At 37.6% G+C, this 24,029-nt stretch overlaps 1 protein-coding gene across 2 annotated transcripts in view; it reads left to right on the forward strand.

Moving 5' to 3' along the window:
* Window positions 1–24,029, forward strand: part of cntnap2a (contactin associated protein 2a) — a 386,613-nt gene that overhangs the window by 179,045 nt on the left and 183,539 nt on the right. For both annotated transcript variants that reach the window (XM_079862570.1, XM_079862571.1), the window contains exons 4-8: window positions 4,147–4,294; window positions 13,176–13,379; window positions 14,401–14,585; window positions 19,544–19,687; window positions 21,436–21,694. In XM_079862570.1, coding sequence (XP_079718696.1) covers window positions 4,147–4,294; window positions 13,176–13,379; window positions 14,401–14,585; window positions 19,544–19,687; window positions 21,436–21,694 — 940 coding nt within the window. The remainder of the gene's footprint in view (window positions 1–4,146; window positions 4,295–13,175; window positions 13,380–14,400; window positions 14,586–19,543; window positions 19,688–21,435; window positions 21,695–24,029) is intronic.

Raw genomic sequence — 24,029 nt, forward strand, 5'->3', positions numbered from 1 at the left:
TTGCATGGACTCATGAAATATTGTAACAATAAAATGTTGTAACTTTTACTACTAAATTGTTTAAAGGGACACTCCACCCATTTGCATTAAGCTTTGCATTGTTAGAAACCCAGTCATACTATTGAATGGTCGTGCAACACTCTCTCATTTTCCCCTGAGACGGGAGAAATCTTTTTACCTTTTTTTACCTATTTACCTTTTACACTTCCTCCTACAATGACGCAAAAATCGTCATTTTGCGTCATTGTAGGAGGAAGTGTAAGAGGGGGGGATTTCTGTTGAGACTACAAGCACTAGTTCCTCATCTTTCCCAGGGGGCGGGACCCGCTCACGCTACAGACCTATTACAGATCAGTGGGTGGGACTTTACTCTCTGAAACTGAAAGCAATATCCTCCATCTTGTTTGAAGCTAAGCTAACAGGCGCTGTGGAGACAGATGTAAAGTTATGACAATAGCGGAGGAGAGTGCTCAATATGATATAGAAGAAGAGGATTTCGGAAGTCTGATGCTTGAATCAGGTGTTTGTGGCTACCTTTACAAGCCGCATTATAGCGAAGAGCAGCCGAGGCAGAAGACCTGCCTGCCGCGGACGAGGAGCCCGGACTGGCTCGAGTTAGGGCGGACTGGTGGCGCCGGTGATCTCACTATGCAACTCATAGACTGTAAGATGCAACTACGAACACAGAGATAGAGTCCGTCTGCGGCAAAGAATTTCAACGATGACAATTTCTCCTGGACGAAATCTCTGAATCAGACGAGGACACGGACGTTTGTGTTGAGAACTATCCTAGTTTCGCACCGCATATGTTCTGACTGAACATCCAGGTACCATGCAATAATTCACCTTTTCGAAAGAAATACAAACGAGGAGTAATGCACTAATGAGTTCGCCAACTAACTAGACATTTTGTGTGAATGTGAAATGAATTTCAAGCTCTGTTGGTAGCTAGCCTTGTAGACGGAAGAGTGATTTCTCTTATAGGCAGATATGTGCTTTCTGGATTAGTGGGAGTGGTTTGCGGTGCATTGTGGTGCATTGTGGGAGTTGTTGTCTTTCATACAAATGCGTCCTGAAGTTATTTTTTGTCTTTCCTCGGTCACGAAGGCACCAAATTCAAAATTTATTTTACATTTCGACTACATATATGACCCACTTTAAATAAAAAACAATGTTCAAATGGGTGGAATGCCCCTTTAATAAGTGGTGGGGACAGCAGTGCTGTGCAATTTTGCTGAAGTTAATTTATCAGTTGAGACCACAACAAACTCTGCACCTGTGTTAGCATAGTAATTAGCCATTCAAAATGTGATATGAACGTCAAACAGATTAATGCGTTGGATCACAATGTGTGACAGCTGCGTGATTCACTGTAATTTTGATTTAGGACTATCTCAGATTGCTTTGGTAATGTACTTAGCTTTAATAGATTGTTCGTATGATTGTCAATAGGAAAGATACCAGAAATATTTCTCAGTTCCCATACTCTAGGGGTAAAATATTACAAAATCAATTTCTTGATGTAGGCCTAACAAAAGAATGGTTACATAAAACAACACTGAAAACAATTGCAAGACCTGAATGTTTTATTTGGCAGGCATCCACAAATCTGCCAGTATTATACAGCTATATATTAGACTTTCTTAGAAGAAGGATGTTAAACTGGTCAAACCTGCCGCTGTCATTTCCTGTCTTGTGCTAAGTCTTGTAGTCCTATGTAGTTTTTCATGTTGATTAGTCTCCCCAGGTGTATCTTGTTTCCTCATTTCCTAGTTAAGCTTGTTTGCCCCTGTGTATGTATAGCCCTTGTCTTTCACTTGTTACTTTATCAGTTGTTGTACATGTATGGTTGCTTCTAGTTCAGTCATTCTCGTGGTTTTGTTTCTTTATCCCTGGAGTTCTTTAGTATTTGTTCTATGTGTTATTTCAATAAAACCCAGCAGTTAGATCCTCGCCTTCGCCTGCTTTCTCCAGCACGTTACAGACGCATACATCTTACAATTTCTAGTGAAGAAAAAGATCATCATCGAACATGAACAACCATCAGCATGTTTTATTCTTGTTATGATGGTTGGAGCGCCTGGTCAACCTGCATGTACAGAAACGTTCAGAACAGTGTCCGTCATTCTCAGAGTGAGAAATGTGCAAAGAGCGGATGGCTGTTTAAAGCTGTAAAAGGAAGAAGAGACCCAGGAGCTTTACCACAAAATAAGTAAAAGCAACTTTAATTATACTATGGGAAACCAGTGAATGTGCCGCTTATGATAGTTACAGCTGGCTTCCTTCCTAAACCCGAACTCTCCACTAATGAAAGACAGCCTCTATCTCCGTCAGGCCTTTGTGCTTTAAATTGTGAAGGTGCTTGATTAAACAACATGCCAGGCAGCAAAGCTCTCAGGGCGACTTCACATTTGGCTAACTAATTACACACTCGCTGACTGTTTAAGGTCTGAATCTGGAATTAACTGCGACAAAATTGAGTCATTCTGGTTAGGAAGGCAGAATTTTTAGCCTGGTTTGTGCCGGGTGAAGTAATGCAGATTTATGAGGATTAATCCGCTTTTCTAAACACAATGGAAGTAAAAAATAGGTCAGCGGACATTTAAGATGTTAATTTTGTGTCTCTGAGGCCAAATAAATGTAGTGAGAGTAAAAACAGTTCAGGGAGATTGTTGGAGTTGGCTTTTTATTTTTTATTTCTGACATTTATTTGTAGTTCTAAATATAATATTACAATATTAGAGAGACACTTCAATGTTATTTTAGAGTCATTTAGATATTATTGTAGTTTTTATTCACATTTTTCATTAGTTTGCATTTTTATTTTTATTTTCCTGTTTTCTTTTTCATTTGAAAGTTTTAGCAATTCTGTTGTTTTTCTAAAGAACGTTTAACGCTAGATCCAATGAAGACGAAGATGATGACAATAATCCTAACCCTTTCCCTATAGTAAATACATGTAGGTAATTATTATTACTCAGTATTTCACTTATAATTAATTACACTGTAACACGGACACCTTAAAATAAGGTGTAACCTAGTTAACTATAATAACCCTGAAACTCTTTCAATAAAATCCAAATGTACTGTATTTGTTTAACAATTTTCACAATAAATATGGTTCCAAAATAGCAGTTTTTGTGTGTGAAAATTATTCATTTCTAAATGAATGCTTTTATTTTATTTTATTTATGAATATTAATATTTTACATTTTGCAATACATTTATAATACACTTTGTAATATTTATAAAAAATACACTATTGTAAAGTTCTCTCAATCGTTCCATAGCACCCCTAGTGGATGAAAACCCCTGTTCTGTACTATTGCCTACTCATTTTGCCCAGGAGGTCCACCCATAAAACACTGTCACCTGAAACCTCACAACAACTCAGTTTTCTCTCTTTGCAGTGAAAAATGAAGTAAACACTCCCCAGCTGCCCACTACAGAGCACAGTAATCAGCACTTCAAACATTGGACCACCGTATGGAGCCTCCAATATTGACATGTTCAGCATGTTCCTGACAAGAAATCCCCAGTTGTACAATAAAGTCCATATAATGGTGGTTTCTTTAGTGGAGGGAGAGGGAGGGGGGCAAGTACTATAATCCGCATCATTCCAGTTTGGTGGCTTTGAGCTGCTTATCACCCAATCCCACATGGTCTGTATGGCAACTGAAGTTCCCCACCACTCAATGGACCACTCCATCAATTTCTTGCTCTGCGTGACACAAGAAGCTGCGTAGGGTCAACGTGAACCACAGAGCCATGCAACTTGATTCCACCTACATGTCGCCTCGATTTTTTTATTTTATTTTTGGTCTGGTGATTACAGCTTCTCAGACTGGACAGGAGAGAGAGTTTCATGAAGATCTCTCAAAACCACACTTGACTAGATATGAGACAAATCTGTCCAAACTTTTTCACAGAAGAAATTGCCGGGAGGAAGTGACACTAACAATGTAAATAATAGAAAAATATTCAATGTCTCAATCAATATCGGTTGTGCTGAATATTTACACAAAGGAAGAAAAGGAAATGAAGTCTTTGTGGTTTATGATTACGTGTTGCAGTTTTATTTATGTGAGATATTGCTAGGTTTTAAGTTTAAAAAGTGAAGTAACAAATGTCGCACCTGTCTTGCAGGCGTTTGCAGGTAACTCCAATACTGAGAGTGTGGTTCGGCATGACCTGCAAAACCCGATTGTGGCCCGTTATTTGCGCATCATTCCTTTAGACTGGAGTGAAGAAGGACGGATCGGCCTCAGGTTCGAGATCTACGGGTGCCCGTACTGTAAGTTGACACTGCACTGTCACATTCCACAGCAGATATCAGCTAAGACAGCATTTTGTGGCAGTTATTTATATGATGCTGAATATATATGATGTTGAAACCGATTGGGATTTTCATCCTAATAACTGTGCTTTTTTTTTTTTTTTTTTTATCTTTATTAAAGCAGGAACATTTGCTAAGCTCAGTATAAAATTGACAGTTTTATCTATTAAAAGTTTCTTTTCATACTGAGGAAACGTGGTTCTAAGCTTTTTTGCATCACTGGAGTGATTAATATGCAGTGCAAGATGGCAATATATATTCGGAAAGATCCCAGTACAATTAAAAGAAATTGGCTGACACAACTTTTTTTGAAAGTCAAGGTCAGCTATCCATCCCATACAAATCATTTCCATGATTTGCACAGATATCCACTATTATGCCACCCTGGTGTTCACTAAAACTGAACAGAGAACTGATACTGTGCCCTGTTTAATCAAGCACAGTATTTCTCCAACATGATGTTTTTGGCTATATATAAATTGAGCCAAACAACAGTCTAGGTACATGAGGACTTAATGCAAGGACTTCAGTACAGATGAAGCAAACTCTGAATCAACATGCACTAATGCTACAATTTTATATATGTCATAATCATTTGTTAACAAATGTATTACTTCAATGAGCTCATTGTTTCTGCCTTAAATTATTACATTGTTTAAATTATTTTAAAAAATTGCAAACTGATTTGTATATGTATATTTCTGAAATACATAACTTAGACAGTTACCTCTGATAACAAATCACTCTAAATTGTAACGTGGACTCATGCATTTTCTGTAAAGCTGCTTTGAAACGATGTATTGTGAAAAGCGCTATACAAATAAATGTGAATTGAATTGAATTGAACATGAGTCAAACTGTCTTGTAGAGTGTAGCTTCAGTCAGTTACAAAACACCTGCCTGGAAGTTTCTAGTAATCCTGAAGAACTTGATTAGCTAGATCAAGTGTGTTTATTTAGGGTTGGAGCTAAACTCTGCTTGTGGCCCTCCAGGAACTGAGTTTGACACCCCTAGGTCGTCAATACTTTTTAATATATAGTTTCACTTCACTTGTTATTAAATCAATCAGGGCAGTTGTTACCAGGGTCCAAAATTAACTTTTTGCCAAACCTTCCTGTAATGCAGTGAAAGGATCAGGGAAGAAGGAGGCGGGAACCGGCGAGCTTTAATAAATAAACACAACAAAAGTAAAAGTGGCAGCCCCTCACAGACGACTGCCGCACAAACATAAACAAAACATAACACAAAATAGTCCAGGCCTGGTCCTCTCTCGTCCTTCACTGTCGTCGCTCCTCCTTTTATGCATCTGTGAGATTCTCACGTCATTTGGCCTTCGGCCTCGTCCTGCTTGCCACACTTCCCATGATGGGTTATTTGGGAAAACACAGGGGGGCGGACAAGTAAATGTACCAGACTCGTACCGAATCGTGACCTCAAATCCGAGGTACGTACCGAACCGTGACTTAGAGTATTTGTTATGAAAAACAGTAACCTAAAGACATAAATACAAATGTACAAAAACTGCTATTATATTACGTTACTCCTTCAATGTCTACATTAATAATATAAGAAAAATCGATAAGAAAATATCCCACATTTCTGCCACAATTCCATGGCCTCAGTTAGTGTTACTACAGTAAATAATGGTAAGTGTTGGCAACTTATCTATTGAAAAGCCTTCTGTTGTTTTGGCTCAGGGTTTCTCCTGTTTCCGCATTAGTATTGTTGAGAAAGTGTGCACTGTTCCATCGGGCTTTAAACTAGTTTAAATCACGAGGGATTTGATTTGTGGTTTGTTTGGGAGAACTCTGCACCGAACTCAAATGCTTCTCTATGGATCTCACAGCAGTGTTTACTGGTCGCATGATTGAGATGGTCAGCGTTCTCAGCGAGTAAATGCTTTCGCTCTAAGCTCACGCTGCGGTGTGTTAAATGTTCTGTGTGGCGCATGGTTCAAATGAGCACCTCTGTTTTGTTCCGCTTTTCGTGTTTTTGCCATTTAATGTTTCTCGTACTCAACAGAAATGCCAGCGGTTATAAGTTATGGTCACCAGTGCGACAGTCTGCAACAAGCATGTGCAGCATTATTTGCATAGTGCTTTAACATTATATAGAAAACTTAGCGAATTTTTGTTATAATTTTATAGAGGAAAAATATATTGCGATGATTATCGTTATCGTTTTATCACCCTGCCCTACTATGATGTCATCTAAAAAAAGTTATAATTATTAGAATAATGTAAAATAATTTGATAATTTTATTAATTTAGAATGTATTTGTGTCCCTTTGAATTTTTTTTTTTTTTTTTTGCATTTGGCAAGTGTTAACTTTGGACCTTGGTTACATGTTCGTGGTATCTGGTGCAACTTCACAAAACCAACAAGATGAAAAAACAAACAATGTACTCATTGAACACAATGTATGCTACATATTTGTCCTGTCTTTGCACTGAAGTTGTGGTTACAGGATAAGCTATCATCTTACAGAGACAGCTTTGCTGGATTTTCATTTGTTTGAAAGGTATCAGTCTTTGCAAATCATGGATTTAAACAGCACTGCTTTCCAAATGAGTCTTTGGAGCTGGAAATGTGAATGTGGCTCACAGGGTAAGCGCCCCCTGTAGGTCACGTTTGTGAATTAACGGCATAGTCATTCCACTTGCTTAATTGGTATTCTTTTGTCATTTTTTTATTTCAGTCTAGCCTTTTATTATATTGTAATTTCATTAGCAAAGAGAAAAATTACATCAACATGCTCTGTTTTCTGAAATGGAGTGTAGCCTTGACAAATTCATCACTTTCATTATATTAAGTGCTGCCAAATTGATCTTGATAACAAATTTCAATTAACACCCCCATAAATTGGTTTGAGAAGTATCACACTCAGTTCTCTCATTACAGTGATGTAATCATCGGTCATTTTACCCCAGACCAGAAGAACCATCTTTATTAATGATTTTTTTTTAAATCATGGTTCTCAAACTTCTCACTTTTTTCATTTATTCATTTATTTATTTGTGGACAAGATAAAAAATAAAATTGGCACTGATTAAACTGCAGCATAGTAGACATTTTTCTGTTTTTATACTGCCATTGAAATAATGATAGTGTAAATAAACCTGACGCCTGGCTCTTCTGAATGTTTGTGTTTATGACAAGTATGAATGAAGCCTGGTATCTTTAGATACATATTATTCCTCAAGCTGTTTTCTTGCTCGTGAGGAGCTGAGGGGGGTTTGGCTGCACTGATTTTCCTGCTGTTGGATCTGCTCATATTCCTAAGTCATCTCATGCAGGTGATCACTGATGCCGATAAATATGTGCCACCATCCCCAAATGGTTGTTTATGAGAGCATAGGGAGACATAAATACACACTATTCTCACCCTGCTGGAAAATCTAGATTAAACTGGTGGATATGATTTGAAACATTTATTTCTTACTGGTATAAACTGATCATTTGCTGGCTCAAGCTGACCTGTGGGACCTGCAACAAGAACTGTCAAACAGTCAACGCACATCTGTGATGCCATAGTGTCACATCTCGCTGTTTTTCAACGTTTTACACATTTTAGATAACAATATCAAAATCTAATACTTACTAATGCTACTAATAATAATCACATTAACTCATTAAATTGACAACCTTACCTATAACAAACTAGCAATCCTAAATCCTATGGCCTTCCTAAATCAGCATACACCAGCTAATGACAAGCTTGAATTAGCTAATGACCATATTATGCTGACAATAGGTAATAACCAGTTTGAAGCAAACTTAAACCAGCTTACACTAGGTAATGACAAGTTTAAACCAGCCAATAACCATCTTAAACCAGCTCACACTATATAGGTGATGATCAGCTTGAACCAGCTAATGGCCATCCTAAGCCTGTTTACGCCATCTAATGACCAGCTTGAGCAGCTAATGACCAGGTTAAACCAGCTAATGACCACCTTAAACCTGCTTACACCAGCTAATGACCAGTGTGAACAGCTAATGACCAGTTTAAACCAGGTTACAGAGAGTAATGACCAGCTTGAACAGCTAATGACAAGTTTAAACCAGCCAATAACCATCTTAAACCAGCTCACACTATATAGGTGATGATCAGCTTGAACCAGCTAATGGCCATCCTAAACCTGTTTACGCCATCTAATGACCAGCTTGAGCTGCTAATGACCAGGTTAAAACCAGCTAATGACCACCTTAAACCTGCTTACACCAGCTAATGACCAGTGTGAACAGCTAATGACCAGTTTAAACCAGGTTACAGAGAGTAATGACCAGCTTGAACAGCTAATGACCAGGTTAAACCAGCTAATGACCACCTTAAAGCTGCTTACAACAGCTAATGACCAGTGTGAACAGCTAATGACCAGTTTAAACCAGCTAATGACCATTTTAAACCAGCTTACAGAAGGTAATGACCAGCTTAAACCAGGTAATGGCCATCTTAAACCAATTAATGACCAGCTTTAACCTGGTAATGACCATCTTAAACCAACTAATGACCAGCTTGAACCAGCTAATGACCATCTTAAAGATGAACTGAACTGGAATTTTGAGTAAAGGTGATATAACATGTATTTTATTTATTCTCATTGGTACAATTATTAAAGGGGCAGAATTTGTTAAAAGGGATAAAATGGTACGTTGAAAATGTTGTTGTTGTTACACAGGCGCCGCCATGTTGGATTTCAACATTCGGCTATGTCACTGGCATGGTAAGCTACTCCGTTGCTAACCAACACTAGCAGAGCAGCCATAGCATGCAGCCCCTGGATTTCGAGTCTGTAGTGAGCATTTTTAGCGACAGACTATTTAGAGAGTTGTACTTTCAATACAACAGGTTCACTGGTGAGGGTTAAACCTGAGGCCATTCTGTCAATGTTAAACTTTTCAGGCTATAGTACAGGGCAGACCGATAGACCAATGGAAAGTACTAACACCACCGATGCTATCTATGTTAGCGCAGAGACAGGGCGCTGAAAAGCTCACGTCAGGCAGAGGACAGAGAAGTATGTTAACTGTTATCATGCTAGCAAGTTACTAAGCAAAGGGCTGGATGTAACGTTGTCACATACACAAAACATGTACATATTCACTTACACGCACATATAACGTGTAACGTTAGGCTTTATAGCGTTCAACAAGACTGACACACTCAGCATTAATTGAAATTGAGTCACAAAACCAAGCTAGATACCAAACGATCCAACCTAGGGAAATAGCTAGCAGCTAAACACGTTGGAATCACTTTTGTCAAACTCCACAAGCTAGCCACCACTCCGACCATATAAACTGTATAAATCATGACTCGTCTCCGACGATATCACAGATCGATAATAATGTGTTTACTAGCTGCTAATTAAACCACAGCAGGGCTGTAAACAGATTTCAATGTCCCTCTCTACTCACCCTGAAGCTAGCTGATGTTCATCGTCTCAGGGCACATTGTTGATGCAGAGGGAGTTCACTTTTTTTTTTTTTTTTTTACGTTTCTTCATTCGGATCCATTTGCGATCCATTCCATTCTGAATAAACAAACAACGCAGTTTACATGCTTCATCCTTGTTGCATTATTCATTAAGATAATAATTAATAAATGCACGCACAATTATCCGTTAACTTGATAAATGTTGCAGATATGTTTTACTATGCACAAACAAATGCCTTTCAACTTATGTGTGCAAAATTCAGAAGTAAATGAATGTGCAGCAATTTGTACAAATAGAGTGTCTGTAGGCCTACTATACTTGTTGTAGCCATTAAATAAGCTCATTTAGTTTCATATTTGTTAAAATATTATAATGTTTTTTTTTCATCTATATTGAATATAAAAAAGTGAACAGCATGAATAAGATAGGATGCGCAATATATCGATAGATATGGAGTGGGTCAGACATGATTTTGACCACTTCATTAAGTTTTGTTTTGTAGAAAGCCTTTCTTTAAAGTGAATTTCGTTTTGTATAAATTGTATCTTAATTTTAATATTTTTTTCATCAACGAATTGCCTGTATTTAATAAATAAGAAGCAAATATAGCAGATAATATAATCATGGAGGCGCCTGCACAGTCACTTGCATTGCACGTGAACTGGAGCGCATCTCATCCTAACTTAACCGAAACTCAGTGTATGCTTTACAGACATGAGAAATATAGAAAGCTTGAAATGTCTTTAAATGAAACAATTCAAAACGAAAAGAAATAGGCTACTCTCTGATTATGTAATCCATGATGTGCATTTCTCTCTGTAGGCGAGTTCACTACGGATATGGCGATCGTCAACTTCATCTTTGCAGCCAACACTGTTTATTAATAAAAATCAATGCACGCGCGTCACCGGATTTACAAATGCACATCTTGCTTGTTGCACCGCACACATATTATGTACATATTACAAAATAATGAGATATTATGTTGAAATTATTCATTATTAATTATCATTAATAATAATAAATCTATAAGAATATTTGATTTAATGCTGAATGTTGTGCTAAATGTTAATACTTTAATTGTGATAATTAAAATAATTGAATATTAAATATTAAGTGGCCTATGTTTGTTAAAAAATTCTCTGGCGCCGCCCTTGGTTATAACGGCCCACGTATTAAAAAATGGTCGGGTTAAAATCGGGCTCGGGTTCATAATTACAGTTAATGTGTCGGGCCGGGCGTGTGGTGGTAGTCAGATACCCATGCCATTAAAATTACTCATTTTCGTCTGTATATAGGACCTGCAGCTGCAGCTGCCTATATACCTTCGCAGGTCCTACCATGCCAGTGACGTCATCGGAATTGCCAGTGTTCTTATACTAACAAACGCAATTTTTGTGTTGCTTAAAAAAAGAGCTATATTGATATTTGTAATTCAAACTTTTAGTGTAATTTACTTTTAATTGTCATAAACAACACGTTATCAACGTTGATTCTTTCAGTTCAGTTCATCTTTAAACCAGCTAATGACCATCTTGAACCAGCTAATGACTATCTTTAACCATTTTACATTGACCAGCTTGAACCAAGTAATGACCTTCTCAAACCAGCAAATGAACCAGCTAATGACTAGTTACCATGTGTCCAAACCAATTTTCCCACAGGGACATATTAATATGTCCAAAAACACTTTTTCCACCACTCAGTTTCTCTTCAGACACGGAAATGCACTGACTGTTGCGTGAAAATAAATAAGATGTGCAGTAAAGGAATAGAGATTGAGAGCCCTTCTCAGAAACCATAGAGGGAAAGAATGGGAGTAAGATAAGCAAGTCCTGCAGTGGAGATGAAGCACAGAATGCGAATGAATGCAGTGCTCTGACCTTGTTGATCGGGCGAGAACGGATGAATGCATTCGTGATGGAGGTGAAGGGGATTGGCAATGTAGAGAGAGAGCGAGAGAGAGACAAGAGGAGTGGTAGAGCAACTGGCCAGACACAGTACACATACTCATGCATTAGTGTAGTAATCAGTCCCCAGCAGGGTGCATGGAGAGAATTGAATTAATTCCACATGCAGATACTCTAGACACACACACACACACACACACGATCACAGTAGACGCTATATACTACAGGCATCCCCTGGTTGTTATGCACATGACAGATTACACAGAATGCATATTCTCACGCGCTTTTTCCATGTAGAACAATTAACAGTTGTTGCAGAATTTTGTAATTTCCACTGCTAATGGAAGCCGATAAATGCAAATTGATTTTACATGCCTCAGGAATGCATACAATGCATGAACGATCCATTTAAATAATGGAAAGAAATACAGTATCTTACTCGCTGACTGACTTGGAAAAAAATAACCACTTACTGTAGACCCGAAACATAGCCTGTATATATTATTTTTGTACATTGTTTTCTGAACCGCCCACCATAAATCATTTCATTATGTCAATTAACATAATTATCACATTATTTTAGTTAGAATTCTGTCTTTTCTGTCAATTTTTATTTATTTATATGATTATTTATGATTATGCGTAATTTATATGGTGTAAGCTTAAACACAAGGATTTTAAAAATAAATATAAAAAATAATATATGCATTGTGTATATGTGTGTGTATATATATATATATATATATATATATATATATATATATATACTGTATATATATATATATATATATATATATATATATGGGGGGGGGGGGGTATTTTTATTGCTGCCATACCAAACCTTAAGTTAATGCATTCACAAGCTTACCGCAAAACCAACACCATCATTTGCATTTTAATTAAGCTCAGATCAAACCCAATCAATCTCTCAATAAAGCTAGAGAATAAACACGCCACTTCAATCTTACTGGTGGAAGGGAACACGATCACGTCTGTATTTTCATTTTTCCAGTTTGCTGTAGAGATCTTTCCATAATTACCTGCTCATAATTTTACACGGCTTCAGAATGATATAAAGACAGTCTACAAAGCAATCAAGTCCCATCAGGAACTGTGAGCTTGTGCAATATATACAAAGGTTATGCGGTTTCAGTGCAGGAGATGAAACCAAGAGAGCGAGCGAGAGACGTAACTTCTGGTATGCATCATTCCGAGCCATGACAGGGATCAAAAATACTCCTCCACTGCGCAATAAGCAGAAAGGCTTTGTCAGCAGGTAATAGCCAGCTGCAATTTTCTGCCTCCTCACTGTAGTTTATCACCTGATCCCAGCCGCAGTTTATCTGTGAACTTCACCATGCTTTCGCCCAAGCAATCTATAGAACAGTCACTCAACCGATCATTTAGCCAAAAATGGGCATGACATCCAGTCACCTCAGTGGTGCTAATCTCCTTTCCTTCTCCTGTCTTTCTTCCTCCTGTCAACAGGGGCTGATGTGATTAATTTTGACGGGCAGGGGGTGATCTCTTACCGCTTCAAAATGAAGAAGATGAAGATTTTGAAGGACGTGATAGCCCTGAAGTTTAAAGCATCAGAGAGCGAAGGGGTGATTCTGCACGGAGAGGGCCAACAGGGGGACTACATCACACTGGAGTTGAGTAGAGGCCGGCTCCTGCTGCAGATAAACCTCGGTAAAGCTGATATGTGTGTGTTCCTTGGTGGGAACTATGTCATTATTGTGCTACTCTAAGTATATCATTATGTCTTCAGCTTATTTATTGACTGTGGTCTTCTATTATTTCATTGATTGTTTGATCCTCATTGATTATTTAAATTATAATCTTATATAATCTTTACTCACCTTCATGTATTTGCCAAACTGTGTGACTAACACAACCATTCAAAAGTTTGGGGTCAGTAAGCTTCTTTTTTTTTTTTCAAAAGATCAAAAGTGAAGACATTTATTATGTTACAAAATATTTATATTTCAAATAAATGCTGTTCTATTCATCAAGCAGCTCAGGACAACTGTTTTCAACATTGATAATTATAATGAATATTTCTTGAGCACCCAGTCATCATATTAGAATGATTTCTGAAGGATCATGTGACGCTGAAAACTGGAGTAATGACAGGAATAAATTGCATTTTCAAACATTAAAGTAAAAAGCAGTTTAAATTATTTTCACAATATTACTGTATTTTTGATCAAATAAATGCATCCTTGGTGAGCATATAGACATGAACAAACAAATCTTACCCTAAACTTTTGAATGGTATAGCATACTTTCTTCTGTAGAACACAAAATAAAAAGTTCTTTGAAGAATGTTTTTGTCCATATAGTGAAAGTCAATTGGGTCTAAAACAACACTCGTTCCCGTTGACTTTCATTTAATTTTCCACTGAATAAAGTAAGTCATACAGTTTGGAACAACATGAGGGTGAGTAAATGATGACAGAATTTTCATTTTTACGTGAACTATATATTTAATATCCTATGGACCTGCATTGCAGGAAAACCTAGCCGGAGGGAAAAGAAATATTGATAGACTGTAAAACACAAAACCCATTATCTTGTGTATCATAAGGACATAAACATCTCAAATGCACTGTGAAGACAGGTTCTTCCCATCAATAAGTATTCTGCAGTGAAGGTGAAGATATTGTATGTTTGATATTAATGACCGTCTCCCATGTCTAATAAACTGTAGGAAGTAATCAGTACGGCTCCATCCTGGGCCATACATCTGTGACCAGCGGCAGTCTGCTGGACGATCATCATTGGCATTCTGTAGTAATTGAGCGCTACAGGAGAAATGTCAATTTCACCCTTGATCAGCATACTCAGCACTTCCGCACCAACGGGGAGTTTGATCACCTTGACCTGGACTATGAGGTACGACTGAGAAAGTGAATGATTTATTGCTCTGAACTTCGTTTAACAAGCAGGTGCATTATGGGATGCCTTAGCTCAAAATGCTACTCCCCATAACTGGTAAGTCTTAAAAGTGTATAATTGTCCTTGGAAAAGATTAATCTCACAAAGATAAAACCGCATGAATGCGGTGACAAAGAATTCCCTGCTGATAAAAAGCATGAATTTCCATGGCCGTCCAAGCTGGTTTATACTATTTAGGCTCAGTCCCAATTCACCCCTTGCCCCTACCCCTTGGCCCTACCCCTCCGTTTTGCGCGTTCCCGTGAAGGGGTAGAGTTGTCTCGATTCTCTTTTGGTTGGAGGGGTAGGGGTAGGGGGAAGGGCCAGATAGCCCTTGAAACGAAGATTTTTCGGGACCACACTTCAAACGAAGGGGTATGAGAAATGTACCTGCATACACCGGCTACAGAGGCAACATGACTGCCAATAATCATTTTCTTTATGTCAATCTTGTGTTCATATTTACGGTCATGTTCTTCAAAGAAACGGTTGCAAAAAAATCGCTAAAGTTTGTTAACAATATGACGCATGTAAAAAGCAAAAGTTTGAAGCGAAGTGGACGCGCGAATGAGGCGAATTTGCGTCCACCGCGCCGCGCTAAACGCCTCATTCACGCCGCAAGACCTCCAGGCGTGCGTAAACGCGTCTTAACATTGAAATCACTCGCGCCAGACGCTCTATTCGCGTTTGGTGTGAACGCAGCATTAGGCGTAGAAGATATCGTCATCTCCGTTGTTTTCTGCGAACTTCAGAAGAAAAATGCAAAAAAATAGCTGTAACTCACGCAAGACTACAGCTGACGACAGCATCTTGGAAGTTTGTGATAAACATTGGCGCATCTCCTGTGACGTAGGCGCTAGCAACGACGTATAATGACGTGTAACGGTGTAGTAGTGGTGTCCCATTTCTTAGGGGAATATTTTCACCCCTACGCCTTGCCACTCTGTTTCAAGGGGCAAGGGTAAGGGATAGGCGAAGGGTTAGGGGTAGGCGAAGGGGTATAAAATAGAATTGGGATTGGGCCTTAGTGCTGGTTTGGTGTTATTCTGTTATTTAAACCAACATAACCATGTTTTTCACCAACAAAACTTGGTCATGCTGGTTGACTAAGTCAGTATTGCTGGTAAAAGTATAGTGCACCTAAATTGAAGATGTTTATTCAAATCTGTTTGACTTCCTTCATTTTTGAAGATTATCTTCTATGGCAGTGTTTACCAATCACTGTGCCGTGGTGCACTAGTGTGCAGTGACAGGCTGTCAGGTGTGTCATGGAAAATTATTACATGCCAAAAAATAAAATAAAATAAATAAATTAAATACTACAAAAAAAACGTTGCTGTCAGGTGGAAAACTTGTATCTATTATTTAAAAAAAATCAATGCTATTGGTCATCCTTTACCTCTGTATGTGGGTTTTACAAATATTTAACCAATGAAAAGCATATAAAAGAGATTGTGACTAAACCTCGTAACTTCATTGGCTCCTTATACTGTCCGTCAAACCTCGTAACTCCACCTGCCTCTATGGTGAATGAAATGCCGCACAGTTTGGAGATCGCTGCTTGTTTGCAATATAAAGGTAAATAAAGAACTAAATCCACTGACGGAAAAAAGTTCTGTCATTCGCTGGTCAAAAGCCTCGTAACTCTCCATCTGAGCTTGATTTTCATGAAATGTTAATCTTATAATGACACATGCACGTATCTGACCATGTATAAAGCATCAAAACAGTTGGGAAGTTGGGAAACACTGCTCCATGGTGTTTTACATCTAATAAAAATGAATGGCTACTGGGGCTGTCAAGCTCCAAAATGACACAAAGGCACCATAAAGTATCATAAAAGCTATCCATATGACTTGTGAACTACATAGATCCTCTGAAGTCATATGGTACAGTAGCTTTGTGTGGGAACAGGCTGAAATGTAAGCCATTATTTAGTAAAAATCTTGCCAGACGTGATTTGTCTGACATCAAATTTGATTTGAGACCTACTAGAAGATCCACAGTGAAAAATTTAATTTTGGTCTGTTCCTTAAACAAAGTGCCAGTTTGTTAATACTGTATGGCTTCAGAAGACATGGAATAGAATACAAAAAACACTTTTATGGTACTTTGCAACACAGTCTCACTCCTAACTCATCACATATTGATGCTTGGTCAGAACCCCTCCGCATCACTTTTTAACGCACAGGGTACCCCTTTAGCATACTTTTTCGATGTGCAGGGTACTCCATTTCTTTCACTGAGAAACCTTTGGTGTTACACACAGACATGGAAATTTTATCATCATGATGAAAATTATATATTGGGGTTTATTTAGCAATTATGACATATATGTTGGGGTGTGATATTCAGTGTAATCAGCTAGAATCATCACTCTTTTATTTACAGTGTTTAGGCATGTTTGAGCATGTAACCCAACCCCTATCCATAAAACTACCCATTTGTGTATTATATAATATAAAACACAGGATATATCAGGCAGATACGACTACAACCACAATTTATTTAAAAGTACAATATTCCAAGTGTTCCGACCAAACGATTGATTTGTGTGAGGAACAGACCCAAAAGCGATCACCGTCTCCATCCATCGTCAAGCTCAGATCCTCTGCTCACATTAAGAAGAAGCATTATGTTAGCTTTGATTGTGAAATGGCACTGGGTGTAGTTTGGGTGTATCTTTAGAATGAGATATCACTGACCTGGATCATTTTCAGCGATTAAAACCTTAAGTTCCACTCTGTTCTTCATATAAAGTAATTGTATGGCTTCAGAAGACTTGAACACAACACGAGTGGTTTGTAATGCTTTTATACTGTTTTTGGGTAAATTTTTGCAATACATATCTTTGACTGTACTTGTATTTGCCTGTTACGTGTTCGTTGAGAAGTGGGTAGGGTAAGGGTGTAGCCTGGTTAAAACCAGACCATTCTCAGTAGTAACTGAGTTATGGTCTGGCAAAGCTTCTTTAATAACTCATTTCCAAAGGGGCGTCACCAACGGACGTTGCTCAAATGCCTCTGGGCGCAATTGGATAGACCTAAAACCAATCAGAGCGATCGTCATCGTGTAAAACCATATGCTGCGTCCCAATTCGCCTAAGTTACACTACGCCATAAAAGTATGTACTCTTTTTGTGAAGAAAAGGTATTTACTTTTGAATGTGTAGCAAAAAAGTAGGCAAGCTTTGGGACATACTACTTCGTCATCTTTATCGGACGGATCTGTCGCGTGCATCCTGTCACGTAAACTGCCCTGTCAATCATCTTGTCACAGTTAAAATCCTCTATTAAATCTAATTTAATTTCCTACCGTTTCGGAGAGAAATGTAGTAGCACGTTCATCTGCCAGTGGGTCTTTCATGGAGACTGTCCTCATGTGTTTGCAATTTGAATATAATAATGCATTTAAAAGTTGGTGCGCTTCACCAACGGATGTCGCTCAAATGCCTCTGGGCGCAATTGGATAGACCTAAAACCAATCAGAGCGATCGTCATCGTGTAAAGCACGCCTCAACGTTTCTGATTGGTGCCTCGATTTGGACGGATTAGAAATCGGCTTGAATGGGCTCTTTGCCAGACTACTTGCAGAGCAAATCTAAATTTGCCGGAAGTTTGTCTGGGTTTTCCCAGGCTAGTAAGGGTGGGGTTAGGTGCTCCAAAATATACATATATATATATATATATATATTCTTATTTACAAATGCAAATAATTAAATGTGTCTTAATTTGACGCAGAAGGCAAACAACTGAAAGCAATAGAGTACACTGTTCTGTAATTATCTGTATTATTCTGTATTATTCCGGTCACACTGCATGCGTCACCCAATCCAGAGATCTCAAGCTCAAAGCCCTGATGTCAAACCAAGACACTTTGTCCCAGGGAGGTTCTCACTGTGCTTGCAATGGGATTTTTATCCCTTGTTATTCTTTTTTGCACAGAGCAACTGAAAGCTTTTTTGCACAGAGCTTCTCCACACAGGATTAATCCACACTAATAATATGTAGCAGGGTATTACTGTTATCAAACAGAAATGATGCGCATTAACAAGCACTGTAGAGGAATGTATAAGAAATTGATTTTCAGCTACGTAAAGAATATGGTGTGAGAGCAAATCCTTATCTATTCATTTGAGCTCAGACGCTCCTGTTGCCATTGGATGCTACAGGGCTAGTTACAGCTCAGTTGGTCTGAGACAAATTGACCCCAATTAAAGTGAAAGTGTCTGATTAATTGAGCCAAGAATGGATCCAAACCAGGGTGTCGTTTTCTGCTGGAGCGCAGACTGCATTTACAAACAATTGCATTTATCGACTATTGTGTTGAAGCACTAGTGCTCTGTTCGAAACTGTATGTTTAATAGTATTTACTAAGCATCTTTCAATAGCTAGATATTATCTGATTTTACAAAATATGTCTAATTTTACTCCATTGTCACAAGCTGAAATATTTTTTGGTTGTGGCTAAAACACCAAGATGTGTTTATATGACTGCACTCTTCTCATATGCAGTTTTGACATAGGGGGATATTGGGGTAGAGGAGCCACTTTTATTTAGGTTTTCCCCAGGGAAGTAGAAATGAAAGAGAGGTAATAATTAAATGCTTATAATGCTAATAATTATTCATTATTACGGTAAATATTAATAAATAAATATCTTTATCTGGATAATTTATAGTTTTTTTTGCACTGCCATTTCACCAACATGCATGCCATTTATTTATAGACCTGCAATAATTTGCTTTGACAAAAAAAAAATTTTTAATTAAAAAAATTAGGAGGTGACTTGGCTTACCCACTGGCACATCTTACCCCACACTCTGTATATATTGTTGTGTTGAACTTGGTGGGTTGAAATGCTTTGATTCAGTTTTTCTGGCTTATGTCTCTAAGATTTCTGATTTCTCCATGCAGCTGACTTTTGGAGGGATGCCTTATTCTGGGAAGCCAGTCTCAGGAGGTAGAAGAAACTTCAAAGGCTGCATGGAGAGCATCAACTACAATGGAGAGAACATCACTGACCTGGCCAGAAGAAAGAAACTTGACACCTCCAGCTTTGTGAGTCGATTCCCATTTCAATCAACAACACGGACCATATCTGACTGATCAGAGATTGATTTTGATTGCATAACTTTCTCATTTATGACAGTTCATATGTGCATATTTAATGTTTGGCTTGTTTTTGCCTGGAGGTTTTTGTGGAGGTGTATGACCATGAAGAGATGTGCAAGGTTGACACTTCAGAATGTGTAGTGGTTCAGACGTGATATTGATGGAGCTTGCATTAAAAACCTCATATCTACTGTATGCTGTATGGTTCCGTTTAATTTGTTACAACATGCTGATGGGAATGTTAATCATCTATGCGGATTTGATGACTGTTGTCAGTACTGATAATAATCTAATTTCCACTGCCTGTGATATTACAAAGAATGCTATAATTGCACATCATATCCGATAAGCATATCATTGTTCTGTGATTCATTAATGGAACCACAAACATAAAGAGACACAATGCTTTTTTACTGATACATAAAATTGTATCTCTGCCGTACAATTACACCAGCACATCATGTCATAGAACATCAGTCAAGCATTATGGTAAATCACAATATATTTGGTTTAGATTAACATATTTTTGTTCTAGAGATTTTGATTTTGACAAATAAACCAATCATGCTTGTACTGTATTTTAGAAGGCAAAAATTAACCTAAAATGAAAATTGTCATAATTTACTCGTCCCCATGTCGTTCCAAACTTGTATGACTTTCTTTCTCTGCACAAAAAGTCAATGAACGTCAATGGGGTCCAAAACAACATTGGACCCTATTGACTTTTATTGTATGGACAAAAACCACTGAGACATTTTCCAAAATATCTTCTTTTGTGTTCCACATAAGTAATTAAATCATACAGGCTTGGAACCAGATGAGGATGAGTAAATGATGACAACATTTTCAGTTTTGGTTGAACTATCCCTTTAATTGCGTGTAAATAGCAAAGTTTTCCTTGCAAATTTGACATGTGTCCACCATAGACAGGCTCTGAATTATTATTCATGTCTGAAGGATTATATTCAAGGTTGATGAAACACATCGCATGGGCGGAGGTTCTCTTATGAAGCTCTGAGAAAGGCTGAGTGCACTTTTCTATTTCATTGTGATGAGACTGATTAAGTTCTCTATATTTGAAATAAGGCTGAAGTGCATTCGGTGCCTCCAAATTACCATTTAGAAGGATGTAGAGCTGGAGAGTTATGAATAAAAGCCCTCGTCGTTGTTTCCATGCACCCCTTTTCCAGCTTAAGGTTCAGAAATCAAAGGCGTGGTTGAGAACATGCTGTAGCAGCACTTTGAGAGATCTTTCTTTAAGCCCATGTTCCACATGAAAGGTCCTCAACCAATTCAGACTCAGATTTATTTTCTAGTCACTTTATTTTGCAGCCTTGTAAGTGTATTAAAGATGTTGCATTTGAGAAATACATTATACAGTGTGTTGTGTTGAATTTGCTGTTGAACAGAGACATATATTTTTGCAACAAAAACAGCTGATCTAAGGTTCTTTGCTGGTCTTACCTGGTTTAAAAAGGTCTAAAACTTCTAACACCCCTTTAAAAGCCTCAAAATGGACCAGCATAACTAGCTTGGCCATGTTGGGAGACCTGATTTATTTTTAAGAAGTGATATCAGGTTTGATACATGCTACTGTATAAAGAAAACAGTTGTTTGACCAATTACATCTCACCGTCTACATTCTAAATAACATAAATGGCTTTTAAGTGTTTTGTATCCTGCCTTGTTTTCAGCGCAACCTGACATTCTCCTGCGTGGACACACACACGTTCCCCGTCTTCTTCAATGGCACAAGCTTTCTGCAGCTGCCGGGGAGGAGGGACCACAATATGGTGTCTGTGGGATTCCAGTTCCGTTCCTGGAACCCCAGCGGCCTGCTCCTGTTCAGCTCTTTGGCAGATGGAATGCTGGAATTGGCTCTAAACGATGGAAAAGTCACAGCGCACATTAACGTCACCCAGCAGAAGAACATGCGGGTGGACATTGCATCAGGTGAGCTGACATTCTTCCCCCACACAGACGCAGTGGCTCTTACATAGAGATCTCATAAGGTTTCATCAGCCTCTTTTTTAAACTGTTGTTTTTCTAGCAAAGTAGCACCTAGTTGATAAATTACTTAATGTTTAAATTTTGTATGTTTAAATACTATATGATCAATCAGCACCAGTTGTAGCTATGGTAAAGTTGCATCATGTCTTAGAGTTAAACTTTAATGCTCAGGTTTGTCCTTTATAGCTTAAAGTCAACATGAATTTGCATACACAATTCATTTAATTCTATACATTTTTTAGTGAAATAGGAATGAGAAAAAAACAAACAAAAAAACGCACAGGATCTCATTGCATCCATCAGAATTTGATTTCAACAGGATTGTGAAAAGCCGTTCCATATCAGGGTGGACAAGCACAGCTAGCAGATTGTTGTCTCTATGACAGTGATGGAAGGATGCAGGAGTGGAATTATAAGAGAGCTTGGTTTTGGATGTTAAAAAAAATCATGAATTGATTATAAATACATACATACAGACAGATAGACATGGTTGGACACTGTTGATGTACATTATTAAAGTACTGTATAAAATAGGTATTTTTTTTAGGTATAAACTTTGTCTCTTAAAGTATCTTCAAATGTAATGTTGATAACATAGCCCTGAACATTTGGTCTTGGAAGAATTGGATGAGAAATGCATTCATATTTCAAACGAGTTCATATTGAAATCTCATCACTGTCTGGAAGAAAAAATTGAGATTTTAAAGAGTTTAGCCTTCATGTTAATGAAATTGTCCTTTTTTGTTGATGTAAGATGTGTCTTTGTCAGTCTATAGAGGAGCATTAGTCCAAAGACATCTATAGGCATTCTGGACACACTCGCCAAACTCCTGTGCTAATAGGCCATTAGGAGAAAGGGTAGTTATTCTTACATTGTTAACCTCAAGGCTAATTGGGCCCCGCCTCTATGGAATACTTTATCTCTTTTAAGAAAAGCAAATTGACTCCACATTGAACTACAGCATGGAAGAGTCAGGTAATAACTTGATGAAGTTCCATGCATAGTAAGTGCTCGGTGACAGCTGTGAGATTAATTTTGTGGTTTGACCTAATCTAAAAGGTCTACACGATCTGAAATTTCGATCCTGTTTCAGACTTCAGCATGTTATTGGATTTACTGGATCAATTGTGGACTTTATCAATGGAAGAATTGATATGGGGTGTCACTTATTCTTCTGTACTACAGAGAAAAGTACTACGGTAACCATTGCACTATAATTAGTCAGGTTGAGTGAACCAATTTGTTGACTAATATATCATATGATGTAAAAAAAATTTCCCACTTTGAATTATTAATTTTGTTTCATTGAATATCAATGAATCATATGACTCTACCACACATGAACTTCATTTTCAATTAAAGCCAATCAAATTCTTTAAGATTCCATATTTGAACCCCTAATATATTTTTCTACAGTATATAAGTTTAGACAGGTTTATACGTGTGGTTGCATGACAGGGCTTTTCTTGTTAATCTGACTTGGGGTAGGCTTATTAGAATACAAATTGAGTGTAGTTTTAAGATCTTTGATTTTTTTTCCTCCATCTGCAGAGAATCGTTAGTTAAAGAAATATTACCTTGACAAATTAATAAATGATTGCCTTAGTCATGCTTCTGAATGCCTTAGTCCTGGGGTGTAGATGTTGAATTGAGAGCATTCATGATCAATCTTTCTTCATAAATGGCTGATAAGGTTTATGGAAATACTGCAATGAATTGCTCATCCTTATAGCGTCACATTGTACAACACCTGAACATTTTCTGTCAACTGCTAGTTGAACAATGTTTGTTAAACCAAAAAGTCAGCCATTAATGCTGGTTCATTAATGGCTTATTAACGATTATTATAAAACATTTAAGGAATAAGTATTTGGAAATTAAATTCTATTTACATTTTATATTAAATAAAGTATTTAAAAATCCTTGCAAAATGTATGTTTACAAAAATGTAGAGGTGGAATAAATACAATTTAATAATGGCCATAACTATATAAGAGACGGCTATATTAAAATAAAAAAGTGGTAAAATTTAATTTATTTATTGTTATAAAACATTACTGACAAAATTGATCATGTGCATCTTTAACTATATGTCATATGAACTACCAGTCAGTACCAGTACAAGTCAGAACTGACTCATTGCAGCCATTTATTCCAGAATCAGATTGTGCTTTCTAAGACTTTGATTCACTAAAAATAATAAATCAGGAATTGCATTACACTGATTTCTCTGTATGTTTTGATTTACTGAAGAAAATCGTTCATAAGCATCTTTTG

Source organism: Squalius cephalus (assembly GCF_949319135.1).
Source record: "Squalius cephalus genome assembly, chromosome: 25".
Lineage (NCBI taxonomy): Eukaryota > Metazoa > Chordata > Actinopteri > Cypriniformes > Leuciscidae > Squalius > Squalius cephalus.